This window comes from Papaver somniferum, chromosome 5 (genome assembly GCF_003573695.1).
Source record: "Papaver somniferum cultivar HN1 chromosome 5, ASM357369v1, whole genome shotgun sequence".
Classification (NCBI taxonomy): domain Eukaryota; kingdom Viridiplantae; phylum Streptophyta; class Magnoliopsida; order Ranunculales; family Papaveraceae; genus Papaver; species Papaver somniferum.
This window is the reverse complement of record NC_039362.1, coordinates 212,767,397-212,793,266: the sequence shown is the minus strand read 5'-3', so window position 1 is coordinate 212,793,266 and position 25,870 is coordinate 212,767,397. Positions and strand designations below refer to the sequence as shown.

Below are 25,870 nucleotides of genomic sequence, written 5' to 3'. Positions count from 1 at the left end.
GATATATTATATATCTTCTTTTGATCTCTAGATTTAGAGTAAGCTTTAACTATTCTTGATTTTTTTTTTGTCTGTAAATTTGTGTAAAACAATACTATCGGCAGCTACGATTTTTTTATCTGTAAATTTGTGTAATTTTTTTTGTTTGAGGCGTTTGACATAACTATTGGTTAACCAAAAACCACTGGGACAAACCGAAATGGCTGGAACCATTTGGAAACCGAACCAATGGTTAATGGATTGGTTTGGTTTAGATTTTTAGAAACCGATAGTATTGGTTTCGGTTTTGGTTTGGCTAGAAACCGAACCAAAACCGACCATGAACAGCCCTACGGGTAATAGTTAAAACAAAGGATACAAATTTTTGGGCGAACAAAGATCGAAAATTAAGGTACTAGATAGCGCTTCAAAAGTAATTGAAAAATCAGAAAGTAGTCTAGCGACACATTTTTAAAATGACTTTTAAAAGTAAAAGACTTTTCTATATTTTTGATTGAAAACCCCAAAAAAATAAACTTTCTTCATGACTTCCGATAATTTATTCTTCCGGGGAAACAAAAAAGCAGGAGCGTTCAATAGACAATAATCATGAACCCGTTGAGCAAATACGTTCTAGGTTATTATCATTTTTACTTTTGGAAAATAATAAAAGGTAACCCCGAAGTCCTACAACCCATTCAATTATGCGAAAGATTAAATTCAAAAGCAAACTTCACTGGAGAATGAGAAATCATCACTCTCAAAGTACACAACCAAGGAAAAAAATCCTAAACGAAATTTCTTTACAAGAAAGACTTGGAAGTTTTAGTCAATGAAGCCAAGCACACGGCAGACTGGAATCAGTGTATTTATGTTTACTGTCTTTAGTGTGTGGATGGGAGACTGAATATGTTCTGGTTCCTCATTACCCTGCATGCCTGGAATCCATTTCTTTAGTCGGCCACTCGAATTGCAGTTTTTCTTGGATCAATCAGACTCAGACATCCCATACGTTTAAAACAGTCGTATCCTCAAAAAGCCACCGGAAATTTATTTTACATCCGTAACATGGTCCGAAACATGGGATAAATAAATATAATACCATCTTATTTTCATTCTTCAACGGCGGCCAATGGTTGTGGCCACAGTGGGATAAATATAATACTTAGAAACGATTACATGCAGGGTAATCAAGACATCCCATATGCTCTTTATTTAGGTCTTGATTGAGCAGAAAATTAAAACGATTACATACTAAGAAATGATAAGTAAAAACACAAGTTTCTAGCAAGAAAGGTTCTTCCTTGGTGATACACCAAGTTGCTTACAGTAACCTATGAAATATCTAATTCTGGCTTGAACTGCACGAGGGTTTCCACCTTTGCATTCCAGACTATTAGTTGCACGAATCGTAGCACCAAAACCTTTATTTGAAGTTATGATCGAATGCACATTGTTCATCCAAAACCAAAATCCTGTCTTAAACGAGATGACTGCATTACTAGACACAGTTTCTGGAGCTTTTAAACCATCAAAGCCAATACTTTTACCAGCTGGGCCGTAATTGTAGTTCCATGCTATTTGTATGGTCCTCGACCATGATATTTTTTTGCCAGGAACACATGGATATTGTTTGTTCGTCTCGTCACAGTAGTCTTTTCTTGCTCCATTCAGTTTTTCCTTGTAACAAAAATCTGCAATTCATAAAAGAAAAATATCAAGCTTCTAACATACAAAGGTTAACTGAAAGAATTTTGAGTTAGAAATTTACGTCCAGTTCCATGTGCAACATGAGCGAAGAATGCAGCGATTTCACGTTTAGAATCATCAAGACTCCCAGTTTTACCGAATCTAGGGTATGATTTAGTGGCCTCAAGAAAAGCATTACGTGTATAGAACCTCTTTCCCGGACATCGTGAACTAGCTCGACTAATTATCCCGTTAAAGAATGCGGGGCTTACAATTTTAGCAACAGAAGCCCCGTTAATTGGAGTTCTAGTACATGGACCTGATTGGCACCCCTCACCACAGTAGGGAGCAGCAGTACCACAATAACCGAACTGACTGCAACATAATTTTGCTGCACAGCCGCAATTCTAACCTACAATGGACTGGGTCAAAAATCCGGCAAGAAATGCAATTAATGAAAAAAGTTTTATATAGCCAAGGGCCACCATTTTGATACAGATGGATAAGAAAGGTAACTGAGTAGTGAGTGTTTGTTTTAAGAATGAGAAAATCTAGGACAGCATCCATTGGTATTTATAGATTTAATGTTCAGTTGGAAATTTTCGGTTTTCGTTTTTGCCATTTCTTTTATGTCAAATTTTGTGTTCTAGCATGAAAATAAGATGGGTGGTGGTGGGTCATTTCTTCTATGATGCTCTTTCACTATATGAAATTGTTCTAGATGTAATTTACACCATTATGGGGACGTCTTCCTGGCTCCTGGGCCACTAGTAGTTTCACATTATTAGCAGGAAAATAAATTCTCTCAAACTGTTTTCAAATTCAAGAGTATCTGATAGTGGCTCATCAATCATCTCCAACAGTGTATGATCTTATTTTTAGAATTTCATATGTGGATAAAGAAGAACAGTACTAGGTTTTAGTCATTGTACTCACTAAAATAAACAATTAAAGAAAAGATGGAGATTATCAAAACATGGCAAAAGTAACAAATTTTTCATGGTTTTCTGGGACTTGAAGAATAACTTAAAGTCGCAGTGTGTAAGATATTTTATCTTGATAGAAATTATGTAATTCTATAGTTAACATGTCTTTAAGGAATCCCATCTAAACTAATGAGAAAGAAAAATTTAATAACCTAATCAATCAGAATCGGACATGATAATGCTTATCCATTACTTACGAAGAGAATTTCGGTCACAGTTGAATGCATGAACGATTTTTTTTAACGTGGTGAGCTTATTTTACAACTTTTAGGGTCAATTTTCTTCTGTCAGTAAACCCAAGGACACGGCAGAATGATAGTGTATCTACATGATTACATTTACCTAGTAGATTTGGCAGATTGGGAACAAATACGGTCCTCGCATTATCCTCCACTCAGTTAAACTTTTTTTATTACTAGTATTATCTTTATCATTAAGATATTGACTCTGATATCTTAATTACTCTTATCTCACTTAATGGATGATAGTTTTATCCAAAGAGTATTTAGTTGAACGGGCAACAATGTCCGTTAAACATCTACATGAGGTATATTAACCGGTCGCACCTAGACCAGTAATTCATCGAAAATGATAAAGCTACCGATCAACTGTCCCGACGCTGAATCTCGCAAGAAACAAATTTTTCTATGGGACCCAAACCCACCCCTATAGTTCTCGTGGATCCCAGGGACTGTGCCTGTCGGTACACCTGCTCCGGATTTAAAATCGGTATTTGTATCATTACTCTTAATTCATACCTTACCAACATGATAAATTAACAGTGTCTTGTGATATGACCATAGAAGGGGTATTATATTATTTATTTTATATTTTATTAAACGGGAAGACCTCTTTTGAGAAATAGAATTTACAAATGATCTACCGGATGCAGAAAAAGTAGAAAAAAATCTACCTTACAAACTAAATAAAATCTCAATTAAAAACTGAATTTGCGAAATTCGAATGCACCCTAATCCCTTTAGCATCAGCCCATGATAAAACTACTGCTTTAGCCTCTGTTCCAAAGACTTTATCAACCTTGAACTCATAGTTTCATACTGTTCTTCAAAAGTGCGACAGTTGTTCCTTCCACAAGGTCCACACAACAGCTGCAGGGATTAAATCCCAAATGACTTTGCCATGACAAGATAACTTAGGTTGATGCCTGCAATGAGCTAAGTTCTTCATTCACTTAGGAAAGACCTAGGACCAATTGGTGGTAGGCAGTAACATGAACCAAATTTTACCAGCAATATTACGGCGTAAAAATAAGTGTTATTGAGTTTCTAAGTCATCAGCACAGAGCACGCAAGAACTGTAGAGCAACATACCTTTTTTATGCAGGATGTATATGGTATTTAGTTTGCAATGGATCAAGAACCACATCAAGAAGTTGATCTAAGGAGGAACAGTTGGCTTACAAATGAGAACACGAAAATTCTTTATCGTTGCATCAGCAATCAACTTGGAGTAGAGAGACTTTACTGCGGAGATCCTTGTGCTATTCAGAAGAACGTAACGAAGGAGTTCTTAGGTCTGAAACGTAAGTCTACAGATGATATTAAAAGTTGTATGGTTCGGTGTTAACATAGTTACACATTCATGTATAGTTCTTTGGAATCACAGTATGCAGGCTAAATTTTAATCTCTTAATCGTAGTACAAGAACCATATTTATCTCTGATGGACATTACTCAATAATGCACTAAGGTGCAGATGCTCGAGTACAAGAACCCCTACTCCACTCGGTTAACTTTTTTTCTTATTTTAACATGCCTAATAATTATTACCGCAAGAAATCCTTAAAACAACCGGAAACCATCCATTTAACTGTAGTGATATATCACCTGACAAAAGGAAAACCAATGTTAAAAAAAAAAATGACGAAAATAGTTTCGCCTTGCCTTGGATTCGACCATTAATAAACACCTTTTACAGTAGGCAATCTTCAGCTTACTGCACGCATGTTGGTTTCGAGACAGTGGGCAGGGTTGAAGTTTTGGTAAGCTTCTACCTTAAGTAAACTTATTCCTAAAGTTTAGGAACTTAAGAGCTAAATTAGGAAACTTGTTCTAATTAGGGCTTTTTGAGGTCCAAGTTTGTGTCTCTATATATAGGATTAGAATCGTAGGTTTGTAGACAATCCAAACCTATAAGAGTGTTAAATCCTTGTACTTAGGATTTTGGTCTCTTTGGTAGGAAGGGTTGCGTGTTACCGTGAAGGTCAATATCGGTGTGATAGAATAACTTGTAGAGAGAGGATTTTAGTGTTTAGGGTTTGGGGCTTTTTCCTAAACCTAGTTTCTAGTAATTTCATGTTTCTCCTCTGTTACTAGCAGTTATGAAGAAGGTGTAGAAGAGAAGACATGGGGCTGGTTTGAGGAATGGTTAGAAAATTGATTTCTATGGTTTCTTCGATGATGTTCTCGGGTATGTCTTGTTAACTCTTTGGGTATTGTATTGGGTTGCGGAAAGAGCATATAATAGTCTTTGATTTAATGAAAGTTTTTCTGGTGGTGTTGGTCGTGGATGTAGCCTGTAAAGGTGAACCACGTATATCTTGTGTTGTGGTTGTGTGTTTGTTTATCTTCTGTCTCTCTCTTATTATTTCTCCCATGTTTGGTTAAAATCGCCAATTGCCCTTTGTGATCATGTGTTCCGCTGCGCTCGGGGTGCCAATTTTCCCAACAATTGGTATCAGAGCCAAGGATAGGCTTGCGTGATTGAACCTGGAATTGAACGATGGTTTATTATTCGGGTGGAGGAATACGTTTTAAAGATAATGTTTCAACCGGTGTTTACACATAGATGGATTTGTGATGTGATTTACAAATCAAGAGGTTCAACATGGTATAAGTGTATGTTCTATATTTCGGTTTTATGATGTAGTATGGGATGCAGAATAAGGCGGAATAAGGTGGAATACATACATACTTCCTGAAGAGTGTTAGTAATCATACACTATAAAGAATGGGTTAAAAAGTTTGAAGAAAGGATGGGGCTGTGAGGTCTCATGTAGAAGCAAGACCAGCAACGTTTCGAAGTTATGCACGAGATATTATAGATTTATGTTCATAAGTCTATGTTAAAGGATTCTTGACGGCTTGCACGTAATATCAAGAATGTGCCTGATCTCGGAAGCATGTACCACGGTAATTTGGGCATTCACACGGTATATAATTTGAGCGAGTATGTTGGGTGTGATGGTGGTAAAAGTATGTCAGATTGGTGATGGCTTTGGGAATACCTCAAAGGTTTAAGCATGTTAATCACAGTGGAGATATCTGATGGTTTATTTCGGATATATGGTAATCATGACATGTGCTGGAGTTTGATATTGAAGTTAATTTTTCCTTTCTGGGTTAGAATTGAATATGTTGTTAGATTATGGTTAGGTGGAGCTAAAGGTGATTCTTCTGGATGGTTTTCTTGTTTATCAATAGTGGAGTCTGTGCAAGGATTCGTTAATAATGATAGAAAATTTTCATGGTGTGGGTGAAGTGTGGCTAGTTTCATACGTTTTCTTCATGAAGAAGATGGTTTGAAGACTTTTATCAATGTCATGGTGTTTTGATCGAATAGATGGTTCTATGAAGATGGAAGTTCGGGTTTGAGCTTCAGATTAATTCTAACGGTGTATAGAGATGGTGCGCAATAGTATAAAGATGATTCTTTGGTTGATCGTCTCATGCTTGAAAGCATGATCCGAGGTGGAGAATTGTCGGTTTCGAGGCGGTGGTCAGGGTTGAATTTTTGGTAAACTTCTACCTTAAGTAAACTTATTCCTAAAGTTTAGGAACTTAAGAGCTAAGTTAGAAAAACTTGTTCCCAAAGTTAGGGCTTCTTGAGGTCCAAGTTTGTGTCTCTATATATAGGACTAGAATTGTAGGTTTGTAGACAATCCAAAACCTAGAAGAGTGGTAAATCCTTGTACTTAGGATTTTGGTCTCTTTGGTAGGAAGGGTCGCGTGCTACCGTGAAGGTCGATATCGGTGTGATAGAAAATTTTGTAGAGAGAGGATTTTGGTGTTCTAGTGTTTGGGGTTAGAGGCTTTTCCCTAAACCTAGTTTCTAGTAATTACATGTTTCTCCTCTGTTACTAGCAGCTATGAAGAAGGTGCAGAGAGAAGACATGAGGCTGGTTTGAGGAATGGTTAGAAAATTGATTTCTATGGTTTCTTCGATGATGTTCTCGGGTATGTCTTGTTAACTCTTTGGGTCTTGTATTGCGTTGCGGAATGAGCATGTAATGGTCTTTGATTTAATGAAATTTTTTCTGATGGTATTGGTGTAACTACGGAATATCCATAGCTACACCCAAACCTTCATTTGTATACCCAATCTTAAATCTAAACATTTATTCACAATCAAAATGAAATATAAGTACTAAATGTGCTAGAAATGTAAATAAGACTCGTGACTTTTACATGGTTCGATCCATAATGGGATCTACATTCATGGTTCTTCACTATGATTAATTGATTTACAAGATAAAACTCCATTAATGAGTTTTTTGGTTTTTGGAGCTCTCCTAGATCTAGTTTTGGGGAAGAAGATGAAGTTAGATAAAATAAAATCTGATCCCTTTCTCTCTCTTAGATATTTTCTTAAGTACTAGAAAGTAGAAATGAATTTATAAAAATGTCATTTACATATAAATTAAAGAAACTAAGCTAAGATACTATGTACCTAATTCTAGAGATGCTAAATTACTCCTTCTTCCATATGGCGCCACGCGTCGAGGGTGGTTTTTGGTATCCACATTTGGCCGTGGATGTAGTCTGTAAAGGTGAACCCCGTATATCTTGCGTTGTATTTGTGTGTTTGTTTATCTTCTGTCTCTCTTATTATTTCTCCCATCTTTGATTAAAATCGCCAATTACCCTTTGTGATCATGTGTTCCGCTGCGCTCGGGTACCAATTTTCCCAACAACGCATGCAAAGGATTTAATGTGTATGCTATCGGGGATGCGAGAGAGTGGCATGGCAAGAGCTTCTATGTCTAGCTTTCTCCTTTCTCCCTAGATAGAGTGTATATTTATCCAGTTTGTAGCGTGGGTGTGGGTAACAAAGTCTAGTATTATTATCTGCACGAGTTATATTGATCCAGAAGCTCTTTATTTATCTCTTATTAATATATAGAGCTAGCGATTACATAGATACTTAGAAAATATTACATCATAAGTTTCTAGCAATAAAGGTTATTTCCTGGTAACACACCAAGTTGATTACAGTAATCCCTGAAGTACTTAACTCTTGCTTGAACTGCTCCCGAGTTTCCTCCGTTACATTCTCCACTGTTGATTCTACGGATTGTCGGACCAAAACCTTCATTTGAAGTTATGACCGAGTGGACATTTTCCATCCAAAACCAAAATGCTGCCTTAAAGGAGATGACTGCATTATTGGACACCGTTTCTGGAGCATTTAAACCATCAAATCCGATGCTTCTACCGGCTGGGCCATAGTTGTAATTCCAGGATAGTTGTATGGGTCCTCTCCCATGGTATTTTTTTCCTGGAACACATGGATATTGTCTGTTTCCATGGTCACAATAGTCTCTGCTTGCTCCATTGGTTTCTTCTTTGTGACAGAAAACTGTAATCCAAAGAGAAAAAATAGCACATGTTGATTAACTAGCAGCTTATTTAAGTAACAAACAAAGAAGAATTTGATCACATTTAGTTTAGTCAGAAAAACTGAATTTTGGTTTGATGACTTACATCCGGTTTCATGCGTAACATGAGCAAAGAATGCAGCGATTTCACGTTTAGAATCATCAAAACTCCCAGTTTTACCAAAACGAGGATAAGATTTAGCGGCTTCAAGAAAAGTACTACGTGTATAGAAACTCTTTCCGTCACATTGATAACCGGAAGCTTGACCAGCTATCCTATTAAAGAATGCTGGTGTTACAATCCTGTCAATAGAGGCACCATTATTTGGAGACGAAGTACATGGACCCGATTGGCACCCCTTACCGCAGTATTCATCACTAGTACCACAATACCCCCACTGGCTGCAACATAATCCTCTTGCACAACCACAATTCTGTGCCGCAATGGAGCGTATCAAGATACCGAAAAGAATTCCGATAACTGAAATAAGTTTTAAGTAGTTTGGAGACATCATTTTTGTATCCAGAAATAAAAGATTAGTGAGTGTTTTAAAGATGAGTAAAATTAGACTAAACTTCGCTGGTATTTGTAGTAGATTTTGGTCTCAAGAAATTAGTATTCTCTTCTCATAATGTCTACTTTTGAATTTAGCGAGGTCGAACTTTCTGCCAAACCTTCATTTTTCCATGCAAGTTTTATTCGCATGCGGCCCACTTGTGGGGCCGTTAGGGCTATGGTTCACGGGATGAGTTGCGCGAAAATTTTAAGCCACTGACGACAAAATGACATCTAAATTAGGTACTTGTTCTGTGTAGGCTAGCGAGCTCCAGATTTTGTTTTTTTTTCTTTTTTGGAAAAACAGTGTGCGCGTTCTAACTAGGAAGAGGAGTTTGGGAAATTGGTTTTGTCTTACGAGGAGGCGCTCGATACTTTTTTGTTCAATTTGGCTGTGAATTTTAGCCGAATCCAATTTAGGCCAGAAGGGGCTGATTCAACGTATCATTCTTCCTCGGTGCTCAGCCCATTCAATTATGCGAAATATTAAACTCAAAAGCGAACTTCATTAGAGCACGAGCAATCATCACTTGGAAAGAAAAAACCAGAAAAAGAAGAAGAAACAAACATCCAAAACGAAATGAGATCTTACCACGATAAAGACTTGGAATCTTTTAGTCAATGGAGCCAAGGACACGGCAAACTGTGTATCTAATGCGTGAATGGGAGACTGAATGTGGCCACTCGAATGACAATTTATTGGCTAAAGCGATCCAATATTCCCAACCCACCTTGAATAAATAAATCAAGGTTTGAGAGAGAGAGTTTTAATGTGTAAAAATAGCCCCTACGGGAAACAACCTTCCGAAAATCTCACACTTAAAATGAAATATACATGTAATATCCTTTTGGGATTTTATAGACGTTTATAGTTATACCCTTATTTAGAAAAGGTTCGCACCCTCTTGACTCAGTCAGCTACTACCTCAGCAAAAATTAAAAGCTGGGTCAGCAGCCACTTCACTACACCATTTTAAGGGACTTGCAACGACAGTAGGTTGATTACGAAATTTTCATTGGTAATCCCAGTTGCTAATTTTGCGCAACATAGGACTGGCGTTGCGAATTTTGCAACCTCACAAACAAGATTGCGAATAGGGTTGCACATGGACGAGTATGTGCGGGTATTAGCTAAAACCAACCTCGCAGCCATAAACTGCGAATTTTTATTGTCATAACCAAACTCGCACCCATAAAATAACGGGCGGGTTTTTTTATCCGCCCGCTACGGATTGGATGGGTATGGGTTTAAACCCGCTAGACGCGTTTGGGACGAAAATAACCAAGGCCTATCACTGCACCAAAGAGACTGTGAGCTGTCAAAGGCATTGATACATAGGTCCAGAGCTAGTGGTTAAATGAAACAAATAATTTTTTCTTTGTTAGTGGATGACGTGTCAAGTATGCGCATCTCTTTTGTCATATCTAGTAAGCAGCTGGTAGTGATCAGACGGAGAAAAGTGCGTAAGAAGGTCAGAAAAGAGAAGTTGTGGCTTAATGGAAGTTGGATGTTTGTTCGAGTGGAGATGGAGCTACAGGATATTTGCTCAGTTGGCTGAACTTCCATCGATATAGAATAGATGGCAGGGAGAAAGGAAGTGCTGTTGTAGCCGGAGGAAGGAAAGCATCGGCCAGGATCAGAAGACGGGAACTGGAGCTGTGGTATCAAACTACGGTTTTGATAACGGACGATTATGATTAATTTTATCAAGGATGTATATTTAGCGGGTTTTTCGGGCGCGTATGAGCAGCTATTAGCTAAAATCAACCTCGCACCCATAGACAGTGAGTTTTTATTTTCATAATCAACCCCGCACCCACAACGGGCGAGTATGGATTAAAAATTCACGATTTTAACGGGTACGGGCAGGTTTGGGTATGATGGGTGAGTCTTGTGCATCCCTAGTTACGAATTGCAACTGCACTCGGTTCAAACGTGTGAACCACGTGCGTGGTCGGGAACACTAGAGCTGATAAGCACGCCCCAGTCAAACTTCGGTCAAGACTTCTTTATTTGTTTTCCACCCTTTATCCTAAGAGCATATCCTATGGGTAGTCTCCAAATGGAGACTCACTCTTTCATATGAAAGACTACTCGCGCCAGATGAACTAGTGAAGCTACTATGAGCAAATACAAAATAAAAACACTACACGGGAGACAGTCTCCCGTTTAATTAAAAAGAATCGGATTTTGGACCAGACGGGGGACTATCCCGTCCAAAAAAAAAAAAGATCTTCTTAGACGGGGGCACAATCCCCCGTCAACAAAAAAAACCTAAACTTTTTTTACATAGACGGGATAGTCCCCCGTCAAAAAAATAAGCGAAAAACAAGGTTTTAATTGGGGACTGTCCCCCGTTTTGCACTAAAAGTTTCTTTTTTTTGACGGAGAATACCCCGGTCTAATGTGAAACACCCAACTACTCGTTCGAATGAACGAGTGTGTGGAAAAATTTGGAGGAAAAAATAGGTTGAAACCTATCTATAGGAGACCTAATTTGCTCAAATTGGTAGTGCACTCTTTCATTTGAAAGGGTGACATTACCCATAGCGCTTGCTCCAAGCTAACCTATATCCTGCTTTATCGTGTTCTCCTTTCTCAATTTTTGTCCACCACAGACTCTTTCATCTCCGCTGCTTTCTGTCTTCTCTCCATCTCTGAACTCTTTCATCTCCTCTCCATCTCTGCATGAAGAACTTCATCTCTTTCAGCTCTAAAACCACAGAAATCAACATCCTGTTTATAGATGAACTTGTAAACTTGATTGGTTAAGAGTTTCTTGGAGATTGAAGAAAGATGAAAGCAGTGGAAGTTAGGTTTAGGGTTTCTGTAGATGAAGATTAGGAATTCGTTTTGGTGATGTATAAGAAGGATTAGGATGGGTTTAGTTGATTGAGGAAAGGTTTATGGTTAATTAGATGTTCTGAAGCTGTTCTGAAGATGAATTGAAGAAATTAGGGTTTGAGTTTCTTATTTGGGAATCAATTGATGAAACTGATCAACCAGTCGAGGATATGGTTTTTATTGTAAGAGGGGTTGAATCTGTTGAAGAAGAAATTAAAAGAACTGATAATGATTATGAGTTTCTTTGTATCTCAGGGAAGAAGTTCAAGTCGGGAATTTGAGTTCGTACTTGAGGTAATCTTTCATTACTTAATTGAGGTATATTATATCTATGAAAGTGTTGAGGTATTTGATATAACCCTCTATTCACTATTCTCTTTATCAATTTTTCCTAAAATTTTCAATTAGGGTTTCCAATTTTCTGTAATTTCGAGCTTTTTGAATCGATTTGTTGAACTCAATACGAGGATTAACCAGTTGAGGGTGTTATGAGTAAGTGGATCAAACAATAATCTTTTGTTTGGTTTTATTTTGGTATGATTTTTTTGATTTTATTGAATGTGATTGCAATTGTAATTGTGATATTCGTAGGAAGGAGATGAAGTGGATGTTGAAAGTAACAAAGAAGATGTTGTTGTTGAGGGTGTGGTTGTATTCAGGTGTAAGCGATTCAGGTGGGGGTGGGTGGGAAGAAGTGAAAGTAAAAGCTTCCTTGCTACACAGAGATAGCTATTTGAGTCACCGAACACAACTTAGTATCAGACTATCAGTTAATAAATCTTTAATTTTCTGACAGACGAGCTCAAAGCTATCCTCCCTTTGTCTGTCTAAATCTGACACACTGACTTTACTGCGTATTCTTTTCTACCTGCATAGTATAATTATTGCAATTGTCTATGGTACTTGCTTCCGAGTGTTTACAGCTTTCTGATAGGGCATATTTTTAGCTCTTAATCATTGTTAAAATTTCATTCAAATTGTTGCAGTATATTAGGTCTTTGAGTACATCTAGTTCTGAAATTTAAGAAATGTCTAATGCAAAGAAAAGAAATATACGCTCTGGGAAATTAGGAAGTGTTTATGGTGCCTAGAGCAAAAAGATTAATGATGGAAGTGGTTATTTTGTATTGAAGAGGTTTTATTTTCATCTTCACTTATTAAGTACTGATCTACTTCTACTTGGTTAAGACGAGATCTCCAAGCTTTTATTTACTTGTACTTGGCTAAGACGAGATCTCCAAGCTTGCATGTAATTTGTTTTAATTTGTGAATTGCAGGTGAAAGTGCTAGAGAGGCTACTACATCATCTCCTAAGATGGATGTGATTGAGGAAAAAGGAATTTTATCCCTGGTCAAGCTAACAAGAAGTGGGTTGCTTCTTTCTACATTTCCTAGAAGCTGCTCTCCTGACACTGTCGATATTGTGTTGAAAATATTTGAGTCTTTAGGTTCTGGGAATCTTGATTTAGTTAAACTACTAAGTATGTTTGATGTAAGGTTATTCTGCCTCCTGCTTTTTTAATTCTAACCTTTTTCCTTAGGTATATACTTGGTGTACTATAATTATGCTAAGTTTTCAGATTATTGACCTGTAGAAGCATCAAATAGTATCTTTAATAACAACATTGTACCTCGTTATTTCAAAAAAAAAAAAAATCTATTTATAATGGTTAGTACACTTGAGTATTCATGTTTCATGCTTTGCACCTTAAATGTTCAGTTAAGTTATCTTTGAAGGTTTTAATCCATTTACCTTACTAATTTGGACTGTGTACTGGAGCTATTGCTGTTTGATATTTTACATTGCTGATAAGTTTTAAAGGCGAGTCTCATTCTTTTGTTTTGTATGTTTACAGGAAGAATCTTTCTCGAAGCACTCGTTTTGACATCAGCTGTGGTTTGTTCGTTGACTGGATACACTTTCTGGGCTGCTAAGTAGGGCAGTCTAGGACCCATATTGTTTACCTGTCTCATGGTCCCTATCCTATCTATCTGGATCATACAGGTCAGTTTTGTTATTTTATTACTTCGCATACATGAAGCTGCCTTATATTTGCTTATCGTATAGACTTTGACAAAAGACTCTGATTGGAAGAATTTGTGATGCTTTGTTCGCAGGTTAATTGAATGATGCTTTGTTGTGAGATCAGAAATTAAGGCTGGAGAGCAAAGAAGCAGCCATTAGGTCCCTTAGCAGCTGCAAGATTTGTAAGTTTATGTACTATCTCCTTATAGTGATTTAAGTTAGAAGAACTTGGGAATTTCGTAACTTTCCATGAACTGAACTTAGGAACCAACTATGTTTCTAATGTGTACACTAGTTTGTTGTGATACTAAGAATACATTGGTATCAAATACTCATACTTTTTCATAATATGATACAGTTTTGTATGTTGAACGAATGAATGACATAGTTTGTATATCTGTGGAAATGATGGAACTGGGTAAGTGCAGGGGGGAAATGGATTTTGACCAGGTCAATGAAGGCTTGACCCTTTTTTTTATGTTGCAAAATATTAGCAACGTCTCTGATCTGTTGCTAAATAAGAACCAGAATCAATATTTTGGAACCAGAACCAATAACATTTTAGTTCCGGGTAGGGGTACTCCTGTAATTAGAAACAGCAGGTCTCGGTTGCGAATAAACAAAGTCGCAACGGCATTATTGATGGAGGTCGCTTAGGATTAAAATCGTAAAACCTTAGTCTGACGTGACGTCACTCTGTAAGGAAACTGAGTCGGTGGTCGCTTAGGTTAAAATCGTAAAACCTTATTCTGACGTGACGTCACTCTGTAAGGAAACGAAGTCGTGAGTATCAATATCTCCACTAGCGTATTTATTGAGCCTTGCAATACGTCTACGAGAAATTTAGCAGGGTACCTTTTTTTATTTATCTATACTTTATTTTCCACAACAGAACCCTCAAGTATCGACTGGCATTGTCTCCGCACATGCCAGCCGCGCATGCTAGCCAAGTATGTCAACGGCATGCCAACCATGCCAGCCACACCTCCGCGCCAAAGGCATGCCAATCATGTCAGCCGCATCACCGCGCCAACGTCATGCCAACCATGCAAGCCATATCTCCGCGCCAAAGGCATGCCAACCATGCCAGCCGCACCACCGTGCCAACGACATGCCAACCATGCCAGCCACACCACCGTTCCAACCATGCCAGCCACATCTCCGCGCCAAAGGCATGCCAACCATGCCAGCCGCAGTATCGTGCCAACGACATGCCAACCATTCCAGCCACACCTCCGTGCCAAAGGCATGCCAACCATGCTAGCCGCACCACCGTGCCAACGACATAAATCATGTCAACCACACCTCACGCGTCAAAGGCATGCCAACCATGCCAGCCGCACCACCGTGCCAACGACATGCCAGCCATACCTCACGCGCCAAAGGCATCCAACCATGCCAGCCGCACCACTGTGCCAACGACATGCTAACCATGCCAGCCGCACCACCGTGCCAACGGCATGCCAGCCACACCCGAAGCGCCAAAAGCCCAACCATGCCAGCCGCACCGCCGTGGCAACGACATGCCAAAGCCATGCCAGCCATGCCTCCATGCCGCTGGCTGCCAAACAGAGGCTTGCAATAATCAACGACTACCCTTCCCTCTGAGATGCAAATCCCAGCCGTACAAGTTCGCCACCAACGCGTGGAAGCTTCTGGTGCAATGCCAAATTTCACGGTTTATGCCAAAACCCTAATTTGGCCGCGCCTAAAACATGCCAAAGCCATGCCGGCCATGCCTCCATGCCGCTGGCTGCCAGACGGAGGGTTACAACAATCAACGGCTACCCTTCCCTCTGAGATGCAAATCTCAGCCGTACAAGTTCGCCACCAATCGCGTGGCAACTTCTGGCCCAATGCCAAATTCCACGGTTTATGCCAAAACCCTAATTTGGTCGCGCCTAAAACATGCCAAAGCCATGTCGGCCATGCCTCCATGTCGCTGGCTTCCAAACGGAGGGTTGCAACAATCAACGGCTACCCTTCCCTCTGAGATGCAAATCCCAGCCATACAAGTTCGCCACCAACGCGTGGCAGCTTCTGGTCCAATGCCAAATTTCACGGTTTATGCCAAAACCCTAATTTGGCCGCTCCTAAAACATGCCAAAGCCATGCCGGCCATGCCTCCATGCCGCTGGCTGCCAGACGGAGGGTTACAACAATCAACGGCTACCCTTCCCTCTGAGATGCAAATCTCAGCCGTACAAGTTCGCCACCAATCGCGTGGCAACTTCTGGCCCTATGCCAAATTCCACGGTTTATGCCAAAACCCTAATTTGGTCGCGCCTAAAACATGCCAAAGCCATGTCGGTCATGCCTCGATGTCGCTGGCTGCCAAACGGAGGGTTGCAACAATCAACGGCTACCCTTCCCTCTGAGATGCAAATCTCAGCCATACAAGTTCGCCACCAAACGCGTGGCAACTTCTGTCCCAATGCCAAATTCCACGGTTTATGCCAGAAACCCTAATTTGGTGGCGCTTAAAACATGCCAAAGCCATGCCGGCCATGCCTCCATGTCGCTGGATGCCAAACGGAGGGTTGCGGCAATCAATGGCTACCCTTCCCTCTGAGATACAAATCTCAGCCGTACAAGTTCGCTACCGAACGCGTGGAAACTTCTGGCCCAACGCCAAATTCCACGGCTTATGCCAAAACACTAATTTGGCCACGCCTAAAACATGACAAAGCCATGCCTCCATGGCACTGGCTGCCAAACGGAGGGTTTCAACAATCAACGGCTATCCTTCCCTCTGAGATGCAAATCTCAGCCGTACAAGTTAGCCACCAAACGCATGGAAACCTCTTGGCTGCAATGCCAAAACTCCGTGGTTTGTGCCAAACCCTAATTTGGGCCACGCCAAGAGCATGCACGAGCCATGCTGGCCATGCCACCATGCCTCTGGCCGCCAAACGAAAGGTAGCCACGATCAACGGCTACCCTTGCTCCTGAGATGCAGATCTCAGACGTACAAGTTCTCCACCGCCGCCAAACCCTAATCTGTCTACGCTTCCAATTCTTTGGCCACGACACACACTTGGCTACGGTGCCAATTCTTTGGGCAGGACACCAAACCCTAATTGGCCACGCCAAGAGCATGTGCAAGCTATGACGTTGCTACAACGCTGGCTGCCGACGAAAGGTAGACATAATCAACGACTACCCTTCCTCTTGAGATAAAATCTCGGCGGTCGAAGGTCGCCACCGAACCGGAAAGCCTCTCAATATTCACTTGCCACACATAGCAACACGCTACATTTTTTCCATGAAAACACTCGAGACATCAAAACATGTCACAAACTGGGGGATGCTCATCAGGGTATTGGTCTGGCGGTTTACAACGTGCGGCGTGCAAAATGCCCGTTACAAGAAAGTGTCATAAGAGTGAGGCAGTTAGTAATGGCAAGAAATAATGGTGAAACGTATCCTCATTATGGAAACATCAATTCCAGGCGGTACCCGTTACCATTTTTCTTCCACCACTCAATCGTTTCCACTTCTTACGAGGCCAGGGTACGTTTTATTGCGACTTGTATAAATAAGTCTCACCTATTTCCACCAAATAACAAGTTTTGGTCAGAAGAATACAACACTCAGAAATCACCTGTTAGCTTTCCACATTTCGTGCGTTTCACTTTATGATACAAGTCGTAAAACAACAACTCTTCCAGAATCAACTATTCTGGTCTCAACACTCTCTCCGCTTCCATCCCAAATACAAACCATTCTCCTTCACTTTGTAACCGAAGCAAGTCTGGAACGACCATTTCTTGGTTTAGGCTTGATGTGTACAGATTGATCTCTCGAATCTAAAGTACTCCCGTGCAGTACATTGTTTAGGGTTTAGACTCGTTTCTCTCGAATCTTCAAGAGTTCCTGTTTTACCGAATGTAGGGTAATAATTTGCAGCCTCAAGAAAAGCACTGCGGTAATAGAATTTTTTCCCAGGACATCCTGAACCAGCTTGACCGATTATATTGTTAAAGAATGCTGGTGTCACATAATTGGCTACAGAGCCAAAGTTCGTCTGACCCAAAATAGGCTGTGTCATACATCCAAACAGAATTGCCAATACCGAAACAAGTTTCATGTAGCTAATGTAGTTGCAGGAAATCCTACAACCACACTTGTATAACTATTTGAGCAATGTATTAAGAAATCATAATGAAAATCATTTATTTACTTATTTGAATCTTAAATTGGATACAAGATAATACAAAGGTTTTATTTGCACTTCAAATAAACTTTCTCTCTCCTAATTTCTTGTCTAACACATTCACCCAGAGATTTCTCTATTACATGATAGCCTTTCCCTTTATATAGGGTACTAAATAGTGGATGACAGCTAATAGATCCATTATTTTCAGAATCTTCATGCGATACAATCTCTCATGTTCATTCTTTCACCTTCGCACACTTTACATTTCGCACAGATCTTCACACTTTACTCGTGACTATGCTGACATCATCAAATACGTCATCTTAATTTGGCTATTAGCGATGAGCTTCCCTCATATTAGATGATCATTGCTTAGCATACATGATGACTGTGCGATATTTCACTCCTACAGCTAAGGATCACCATTTTTATCTGGATGAATATTGAAAATAAAGAGTGGTAGAGTGTTTTGAAGATGTAAGAAATTAGGATAACATTCAGATATACTTATAGATTTTTAAGCTTCAACAAATTTTGCTTTTTGTCATTTTTTATGAGTAGTCAATGTTCTATGTTCAGCTAGACCGAGTTGGAAAGGCTTGACCAGCCACATGAAATGCTCATCAGTCACAAATTAGTTTCATTTGGTATGGTGGCAAATTTCTAGAAAGTAACATAGGAGTTGGGTTGAAGTCTCTGGTCCAGGTTCCTCGAACAACACTCAATCAACTGCAACCATTTCACGTATGGGCGTTCTTCAATTAAACTTGATTACGTATGTCAGCCGGCCGTATGTTAATGCTAGACTAGACAGTCTTCAGATAATCCAGAAGAAAGAGTCCTGAAATCGAACTTTATACTACGTTCGATTTGTTTTATTGACTTTCAATATTTGGTTCAAAAGATTTTAGTATTCACTTATTTACACCATGTTTGTTTACTCCTGACTCATCTGAGTCGTCTGGATCTGAATCATCTGGATCTGAGTCAAATCACCTGACTCATCTGGATCTGAGTCAATATGTTTGTTTTGAGTCAGATCTGACTCATCTGACTCGGAAATAAGTGAGTCAGTGGTTTGGTCCCATGAGTCAGGGGTATTTTGTTACCTGACTCAAATGAGTCCGAGTCAGGGGTTATGTCTGAGTCAGAGGTCGAGTCAGATCTGACTCAAAATGGAAAACAAACGGTCTGACTACTGACTCGGTCCGAGTCAGGGGTTGACTCAGATTCAGACGCGGAGTCAGCTGCAAACAAACAAGTTCTTAGTCTGATTTCAAGAACATTTTTGTCTTCAAAAATTGATATTATCGGTCCGTAACCGGCGCTAGATTCAGTGCATTTGGGGCTGTAGCGCCATGGCTTTGGTTTACCTTTACATGGCTCAGCAACTTAATCAGTGAAAAACAGAAAAAATGATAACGACCCACAGTGAATTGACAAATAGGCCCATTCACAAAGTCCGATCAATCCTGCTAGTTGTCGTTCTCATTCTCATTCTCGTTCGGTGAATGAGCAAAATTATCTATCTATTACTATATATAATTTAGGGCTGTCAATGGGTACCCATTACCCACAACCGGAACCGGATCCGGGAGAATAGGATCCGGTTCCGGGTCCTAAAATAGGACCCATTAACAAGTTAGGACCCGACGGATAATTACCCGAATGGACCCGTTAATAAATGGTTCCATACGGTTCCTACCCCGCGGGTAGTCGGGTATTGTAAGTATTTGTTTTTCTGGGGTTAATTCGGTCATGTGAAGGGTTATATATATACGTCGTTAACAGTTATAGACAAACATAACCTAAAATTTCCGCATCTGACTCTTCTGCTTTCACCCTCCGTTCCAAGCTCCGCTCAAAATTGGCCTTTCATTCTCTCCATCTATGTAATAATTTCTTGTCCTGATGAAATTTTCATCTTTTCATGTGTTATAATGAGGAGACACTGTTTCAGATCTGCTATCTTAGTAACGTTTAATGATGGGTTGTAGCTAAAAGTTAAAATTCAAAGTTGTTAATTTCGTAAGTTGTAAATGTTTACTGCAAATTTTTTTTTTGTCAAACGTATATCTCGAATCTCTTTATCAATTAGAGGATTGACTGATAATAATAAAATTTGTTTGTTTAAAATTCCTTTGTTTAGCTTTTGAAGTTGTCGACGATTATCTGCTTATTGATTAAATAACTTTTATTCATACTCAATCGGCAGTTCTTTTTAATTAGTGGCTAGATCTTGATAACGATGGTGATGCTGTTGTATTTGATCTGTTTTCAAGTGTGGGTATTTGAGGATAGATGGAGGTGGTTCTACAATTTTCACCTCTTCATTTCACTCCACCTCAATTTCAGAGAGCCGAGGCAAGTCATGGCGGGTGCTGTCTGAAGAAGGTTTAGAAATTCAGAGAAAGAAATGGAGATTGCGGATGTTGATTTGAGAGAGGGAATCGAGAGTTATGACGAGTTAACAAATCGATCTGTGTTGGGTTGGATTTGTAGAATAAGCTTCAGTCGAGAAACATATGATGTTGTAAATCTGGTGAAGATTGAAGGTGGAGATTAAGAAGAACTCGTTACTTCTATGATTGTGTTGATAGATGGAGGAATTTAAAGAAGAATTGGAAGAGTCCACAGATCTAGAGAGCACACAGTGAAGAGAAGTTGAAATTGAAATTGAAGAGTTAGGGTTTGTCAGTTTTGGGGGTTTTCTCGATGCTGAGATTAAGTTTTGATTCAGCTGTTGATGGTGGTGTTCATGAAATGGAATCAGGGTTTCTAAGTTGAACGCCAGCTGTGGTGGTCTGAGAGGGTTTGAAGCTATTCACATCTAGAAGAACATGCTGTCATGAATTGAAGCTGGCCATGGTGTTGCAGCTGCAGTTGTAATGATGTTAGAGCTACAGAATGAGATGCAGCAACTGAAGTGGTATGTGTTGGTCTGTGTTCGAATGGAACTGCGATTAATTATGCATTGCAGGTGTGATGCTATTGCTAGAGTGCAAGCAGCTGTTGCAGGAGCCAAGAAACTGTCCGAGAAGAATTGGTACAGCTGACTTGTTGTAGTTGAGTTGTACATGGGAGTTGTAGTGGTGATATGAAACAGAAATTGGTGATCAAGAAGCTGTTGGATTGAGTGCAGAATTATTGCTACTGCAATGGGTTTAAGAGAAATTGAAGCAACAACTGAGGTTGGTAATGGTTGTTTGATTAAAGCTTGTACTGAGAAGGAGCTACTGAACTGGGGTTTGCTTTGTTGGAATTTCCGTGAATGCAGAGATTGAAATGGGTTTTGTATTGATGATGTTCATGGGTTAGTGGCCTGAGCCTGAGATGATGGAGATAGAGATGGTATTGATGATGTTGGTGGAATTTCTGGTAGTGGTCATGAGAACAAGAAAAATATGGTGTTGTGTTGGTATTGGATGGCGTGGGGAAGGCTGGTCTGTAAGTGTTGTATGAATGGTCTGAGCTCGGCGTTGCAGGTGAAGTTTGGCTGAATACATTGGTGCCGAACTGAAGCATGCGAAATGAAGTTGCAGCTACAGTTGCAGAGGAGAGTAGTGGGTTAATAATGAAGCTTATGTGGATTGCTTGTCGGCTCGCTATTACAGAAGCAATAGCTCATGAACTGGTTAAGGAAATGGAATGAATGGGTCAGTAGTATAGCATGAAGGCGATGCTCAGAGGGACTGAATTGACGCAATAGAGCTGAGATCCGAGGTCAAAGCACTGGAGTTACAGTCGTGCAAGCCAAGGCTGTGGTGGAACTGGAGCTACAAGGAAGTTTGTGTGTTATCTGAGATTGTGCTGCAAATTGCTATGATGGTCTGAGATTGTAGATGTAAACTTCTACTGGTCATGGACGATGGCGGCAGTTCTTTATACATTAGAACTGCGAAGATAAAGGGTGGGGATTAAATTGGTTATGTAGGAGCTGTTGTACTAAAGCTGGGATTGTGAACAGTTCGGAATTAAGATTCGATACAATTTATTGACTTCGTAAACCACTTACATTTCTATGACCTGATGTGTAATAGAACTGAACTTGAAGTACCCGTTTAATACCCGGAACCGGTGGGTACCCGGCTGTTTAATAGGGTCCGGTTCTGGGCCAACTAATTTAGGAATCGGACCCGAAACTGTGGGGACCCGGACCGGAAAAAATAATAGGGTCCGGTTCCGGGTAGTATGATACCCGGGAGGAACCGGACCCGTTGATTAAGAGAACTCTACTTGCTACGGTACGTGAACAGTTAATGAAGTTGTACAATTTGAAATTTCAATTTTGCCCTTAAATTTATAGCTTTATAGAAAATACTTTAAATATTAGGTGAGGCTAAAATGGTAAAAATAAAAAATAATAATTAGAGAGTCTTAGACTAGCTAGGAATAGTGGGTCACACGGAGAGGGTCCGTTCCACGAATGCAATACACTAAATTTTGAAGGGAAACACGTGCATAGCACGTGCAGTGTACTAGTTACATAGATAGAAAATCAACATCGCATGTTATTAGTTTTAATCAGCATCGTTGTTCTTTCATAGATATCGCATCTCCCCCTCTTTAATGCCAACAACGATTACTTAAAACACTAACCATTTTTTATTCCCGCACGTATTTTTAGGACGTCGCACGTACTATTCGTTTTTATTATGCGTCGTTAGATTAGATATATATCCAACTACATCCGTCCGATCGAACTAATCTTTGAAATTAGAACAACACTTTCCTTTCTTTCTCTTCGATTAATCGTCTTCTTCTCCCTCTACACTCTCCGACTCCCAACTCAACATCTGAATCTTCAGTTGTGTGTTTTGAACAATTAATGAGATTAATAGTTGAATCGATTTTTTTTCTATTCTTTGATTAGGTATGTGCATTTCCTCCCATCAAAATCGTCTCTATTATCATTTGTAATTCTAGGGTTCTGTCAATTTTAGGGGTTTTATTTGATTTATGTTTATCAATGGTTTCGATGTGTTTGTTATTCAATGATGACATGTATAAATCTGATTAACTCAAGTTTTTTTCTTAAATCGTATAATCAAGCTTTCTAACATGGCAATGTCCTGTATTTTTTTGGTTTGTTTAAATGTTGTTTTAAGGTATTTATTTGATCTAATTATAGTTTCATTTGCTGTGTGGATTCTATGAGTTTTATTTTAATCGAAGGTATTCTCATTGATTCTTCAGTTCATTTTGGAACAATAAGATTCCAACTAATTGACTCAATTATTAATAAAAGTAGGGCATTAATTTTGAACAGATCCGAAGTCCAAACTGCAATAGCATGTGAGTAGGATTTATAGAATAGGGACCTTAGCAAAGTTTAGATTCGTTGGAGCTTTTTATGCTAATTTGGGTAACTGCTATTTCATCTTTTCTATTGCTATAGTTTTATCTGTGTCAATGATATCCATAAGAAGTGTGAAGGCAGTAGCCTTTGCAACTGCTTAGGATGGTTGGGAATTGATTTTAGGGTTCTTATATTGAGTATTGAAATTTCATAGGTTTGATTCTCTTAGAGCATTCAGGATTGTGTCTAGCACTTTAGGAACTTTAGGTGCAAGTAGTGGGGCTGCCGTGTCTAGCAAAATTGATAGAGAGGCCGCGTTTGTCAGATGATGAACCCTTCGCGGGAAATGCCATGGTCTGGAAGGTCGCCGTTTCTTGGTTCATACATAATTGTTCATTAAGAAAAAAATGCAAGTCATGGAACCAATTGTACAACATACCTTTTTTTTGTGAGTTTTTTAGACTGTAAAGAGGTTTGAGTGCACATAAGACTCATACTTAAACTTCAAAATATCCTTCAGATTATGCTTTGTAGACCTCCGTGTTCTTAATTTTACTGTCTATTGTAACTGTTGGTGTCCATATAAAATCAGGTTGCAGCATTATCAACGGTACCACCCGTATAGTGATTATGTATATCATGCATTCTTACACTAGACCTACAGCTGGAACTATTAATCCTTCTTAAGTAATCCAGTCCAAATGCTTACTCAAGGAATCAGTCCAAGAGATGGGGAACCCGAGTTATCAGATACAGAAAGAAGAAAAAGGCCATAATGTTTGAGAAAATAATAAGGTATGCATCAATGAAAGTGTATGCGGAAATTAGACCTTGCACAACCTGTTCAAGCCACCACATACACGCCTCCTGCAGAAGCCTTGGACCATGAATATTTATATCCGGGATTTTTATGTTATAATGGTTTTTGGTTCAGAGCATCATACTTTTGTGAAAATGGAAAATTAAATTTGCCGACGTGCAACGCACGTGCACTTAACTTGTATTATTAGTTCTGGTAATATAGTTACCGACGTAACCAACTTCGTCAGCAAAAGGTCTTACCTAGATGACTACATCACATATTATGCTTGTCTTTTTCTTTTACCTTCAATAATCAATGGAGGAATTGAACATATTACAGACACTTCATCGCATCGCATTTGCACTTATCTGATTTTAGCGAATTTTTGATTAAGTTTGCGATAATGATGGAAGTTCTCATTCGAATATTCTTATCAGCTCTCCATATTAATTCTTACTATCTGCATGATATGCCTGCCTAGACTGTTCAGGTTTATGTTTTGACCATCTTCCTGGAGCAAATTAAGCCATATCAAATTACGTCAACTTATTAGGCTTCTAAAACACGGAGTAGGAGCAAGAATTTCTTCAGAACCTCCATGGGTTACTCCATTATATTGGATTTATGAAATTATGTCAGTTTACTAGGCTTCTAGTTTGATTCGTACTGTTATCATTCAAATTGATGGCATGTTAGTGACCTTTCAGAACCTACGGGAGATGAAAAAATTAGTATTCTTGGCGGGTCAAACATCGCACAACAGTCTAGCTAGCTAGCTTAATAAAGATGGTGTATTATAAATTAGTACTCTTTATTTACTTCACTAGCTAATTCAGGTTATGCACCTGTTACATTCAAGGAGTAGTACTTAAACATAAAAACTTACTAGGAAACACTTAATACAAACAATAATAGAGCACGCGCACAATAAGGTATACTACTTCCATTATCATCAGCATATCCCTAGCAGTAAAGATTTGGCCCAGGTGTTACACCGATCTGCTTACAGTATGCCCTATAATACTTCACCCTGGCACGAACTGCTGGCCGATTTCCGCCACCGCATTCGCCTCCATTGATTTTACGGATTGTCCGACCAAAACCTCCACCAGAAGTTATAACAGAATGAACATTATTCATCCAAAACCAAAACGCAGCCTTAAATGAAATGGTTGCACTAGTAGCCACAAGGTCAGGATTCTTCAAAAGATTCACGCCAATAGCCTTACCACAGGCTCCATAATTATAATTCCATGTAAGCTGAATTGGCCCTCTTCCATAATAATCCTTTCCAGGAGCGCATGGGTATTCTGTGCTACTCTGACAATATTTTCCTCGAGCTATTTCTCTGATGTAACAGAAATCTGTAGGAAAAACAACAACATCAACAAAAAATAGAAAACTGTTTAGCAATTTAATCTACTAATGTTTAAATTTAAGTTAACATAGAGCTCCATCGAACAACTTACGTCCTGTTTCATGAGTTACATGAGCGAAGAATGCAGCAATCTCACGTTTAGACCTGGTCACACTACCAGCATGGCCAAATTTAGGGTTCGCTCTTGCAGCTGCAAGAAACGTACTTCGCTTGTAAAATCTCTTCCCCTCGCATCCTGTACCGGCCTGAGCAATTATACGGTTAAAAAATGCTGGTGTTACAATGCTACTAACGGATTGACCCTCAGCCGAATCAGATGAGATTCCGACCAGAATTCCAACTATCACAACCAGTTTGAGTACATCAAGACCTGCCATTTTCTTCTTCTTTTTGAGTATGGCTTTGGAAGCTAATAAGTTGGTGTATTTAGATGAGAATATTAGTGCGAGTTTCGAGGGGTATTTATAGAGTTTAGAAAGGAAGAATGGAACTTGATTTTTGTATATTTTAAGGTTGATGAAAATAATCTAACGGT

At 39.3% G+C, this 25,870-nt stretch overlaps 2 protein-coding genes, 1 long non-coding RNA gene and 1 pseudogene across 8 annotated transcripts; 1 reads left to right on the top strand and 3 right to left on the bottom strand.

The window, feature by feature from the left end:
* Window positions 1-1,113: 1,113 nt before the first annotated feature.
* On the bottom strand, window positions 1,114-2,180 carry LOC113284567 (annotated as a pseudogene).
* A 5,572-nt stretch (window positions 2,181-7,752) lies between these two features.
* Window positions 7,753-8,842, bottom strand: LOC113284566 (endochitinase EP3-like). The gene is made up of 2 exons (XM_026534058.1): window positions 8,377-8,842; window positions 7,753-8,251 (listed from the first exon to the last, which is right to left on the bottom strand). The coding sequence occupies exons 1-2, from the start codon at window positions 8,783-8,785 to the stop codon at window positions 7,842-7,844; spliced, it is 819 nt and encodes a 272-aa protein (XP_026389843.1). The 5' UTR covers window positions 8,786-8,842; the 3' UTR covers window positions 7,753-7,841.
* Window positions 8,843-11,382: 2,540 nt separating this feature from the next.
* Window positions 11,383-14,069, top strand: LOC113284563. Of its 6 annotated transcripts, none has more exons than XR_003328230.1 (6): window positions 11,383-11,965; window positions 12,080-12,163; window positions 12,263-12,345; window positions 12,949-13,168; window positions 13,528-13,676; window positions 13,790-14,069. It is a non-coding gene; the product is annotated as an uncharacterized LOC113284563 (long non-coding RNA). The 6 variants fall into 6 exon arrangements; XR_003328228.1 differs by having other exon boundaries at window positions 11,384-11,965; window positions 12,949-13,152; XR_003328227.1 differs by having other exon boundaries at window positions 11,384-11,965; window positions 12,949-13,163.
* Window positions 14,070-24,749: 10,680 nt separating this feature from the next.
* LOC113278567 (endochitinase At2g43590-like) lies at window positions 24,750-25,750 on the bottom strand. Its single transcript, XM_026527378.1, has 2 exons — window positions 25,427-25,750; window positions 24,750-25,321 (listed from the first exon to the last, which is right to left on the bottom strand). The coding sequence occupies exons 1-2, from the start codon at window positions 25,710-25,712 to the stop codon at window positions 24,921-24,923; spliced, it is 687 nt and encodes a 228-aa protein (XP_026383163.1). The 5' UTR covers window positions 25,713-25,750; the 3' UTR covers window positions 24,750-24,920.
* Window positions 25,751-25,870: the final 120 nt, after the last annotated feature.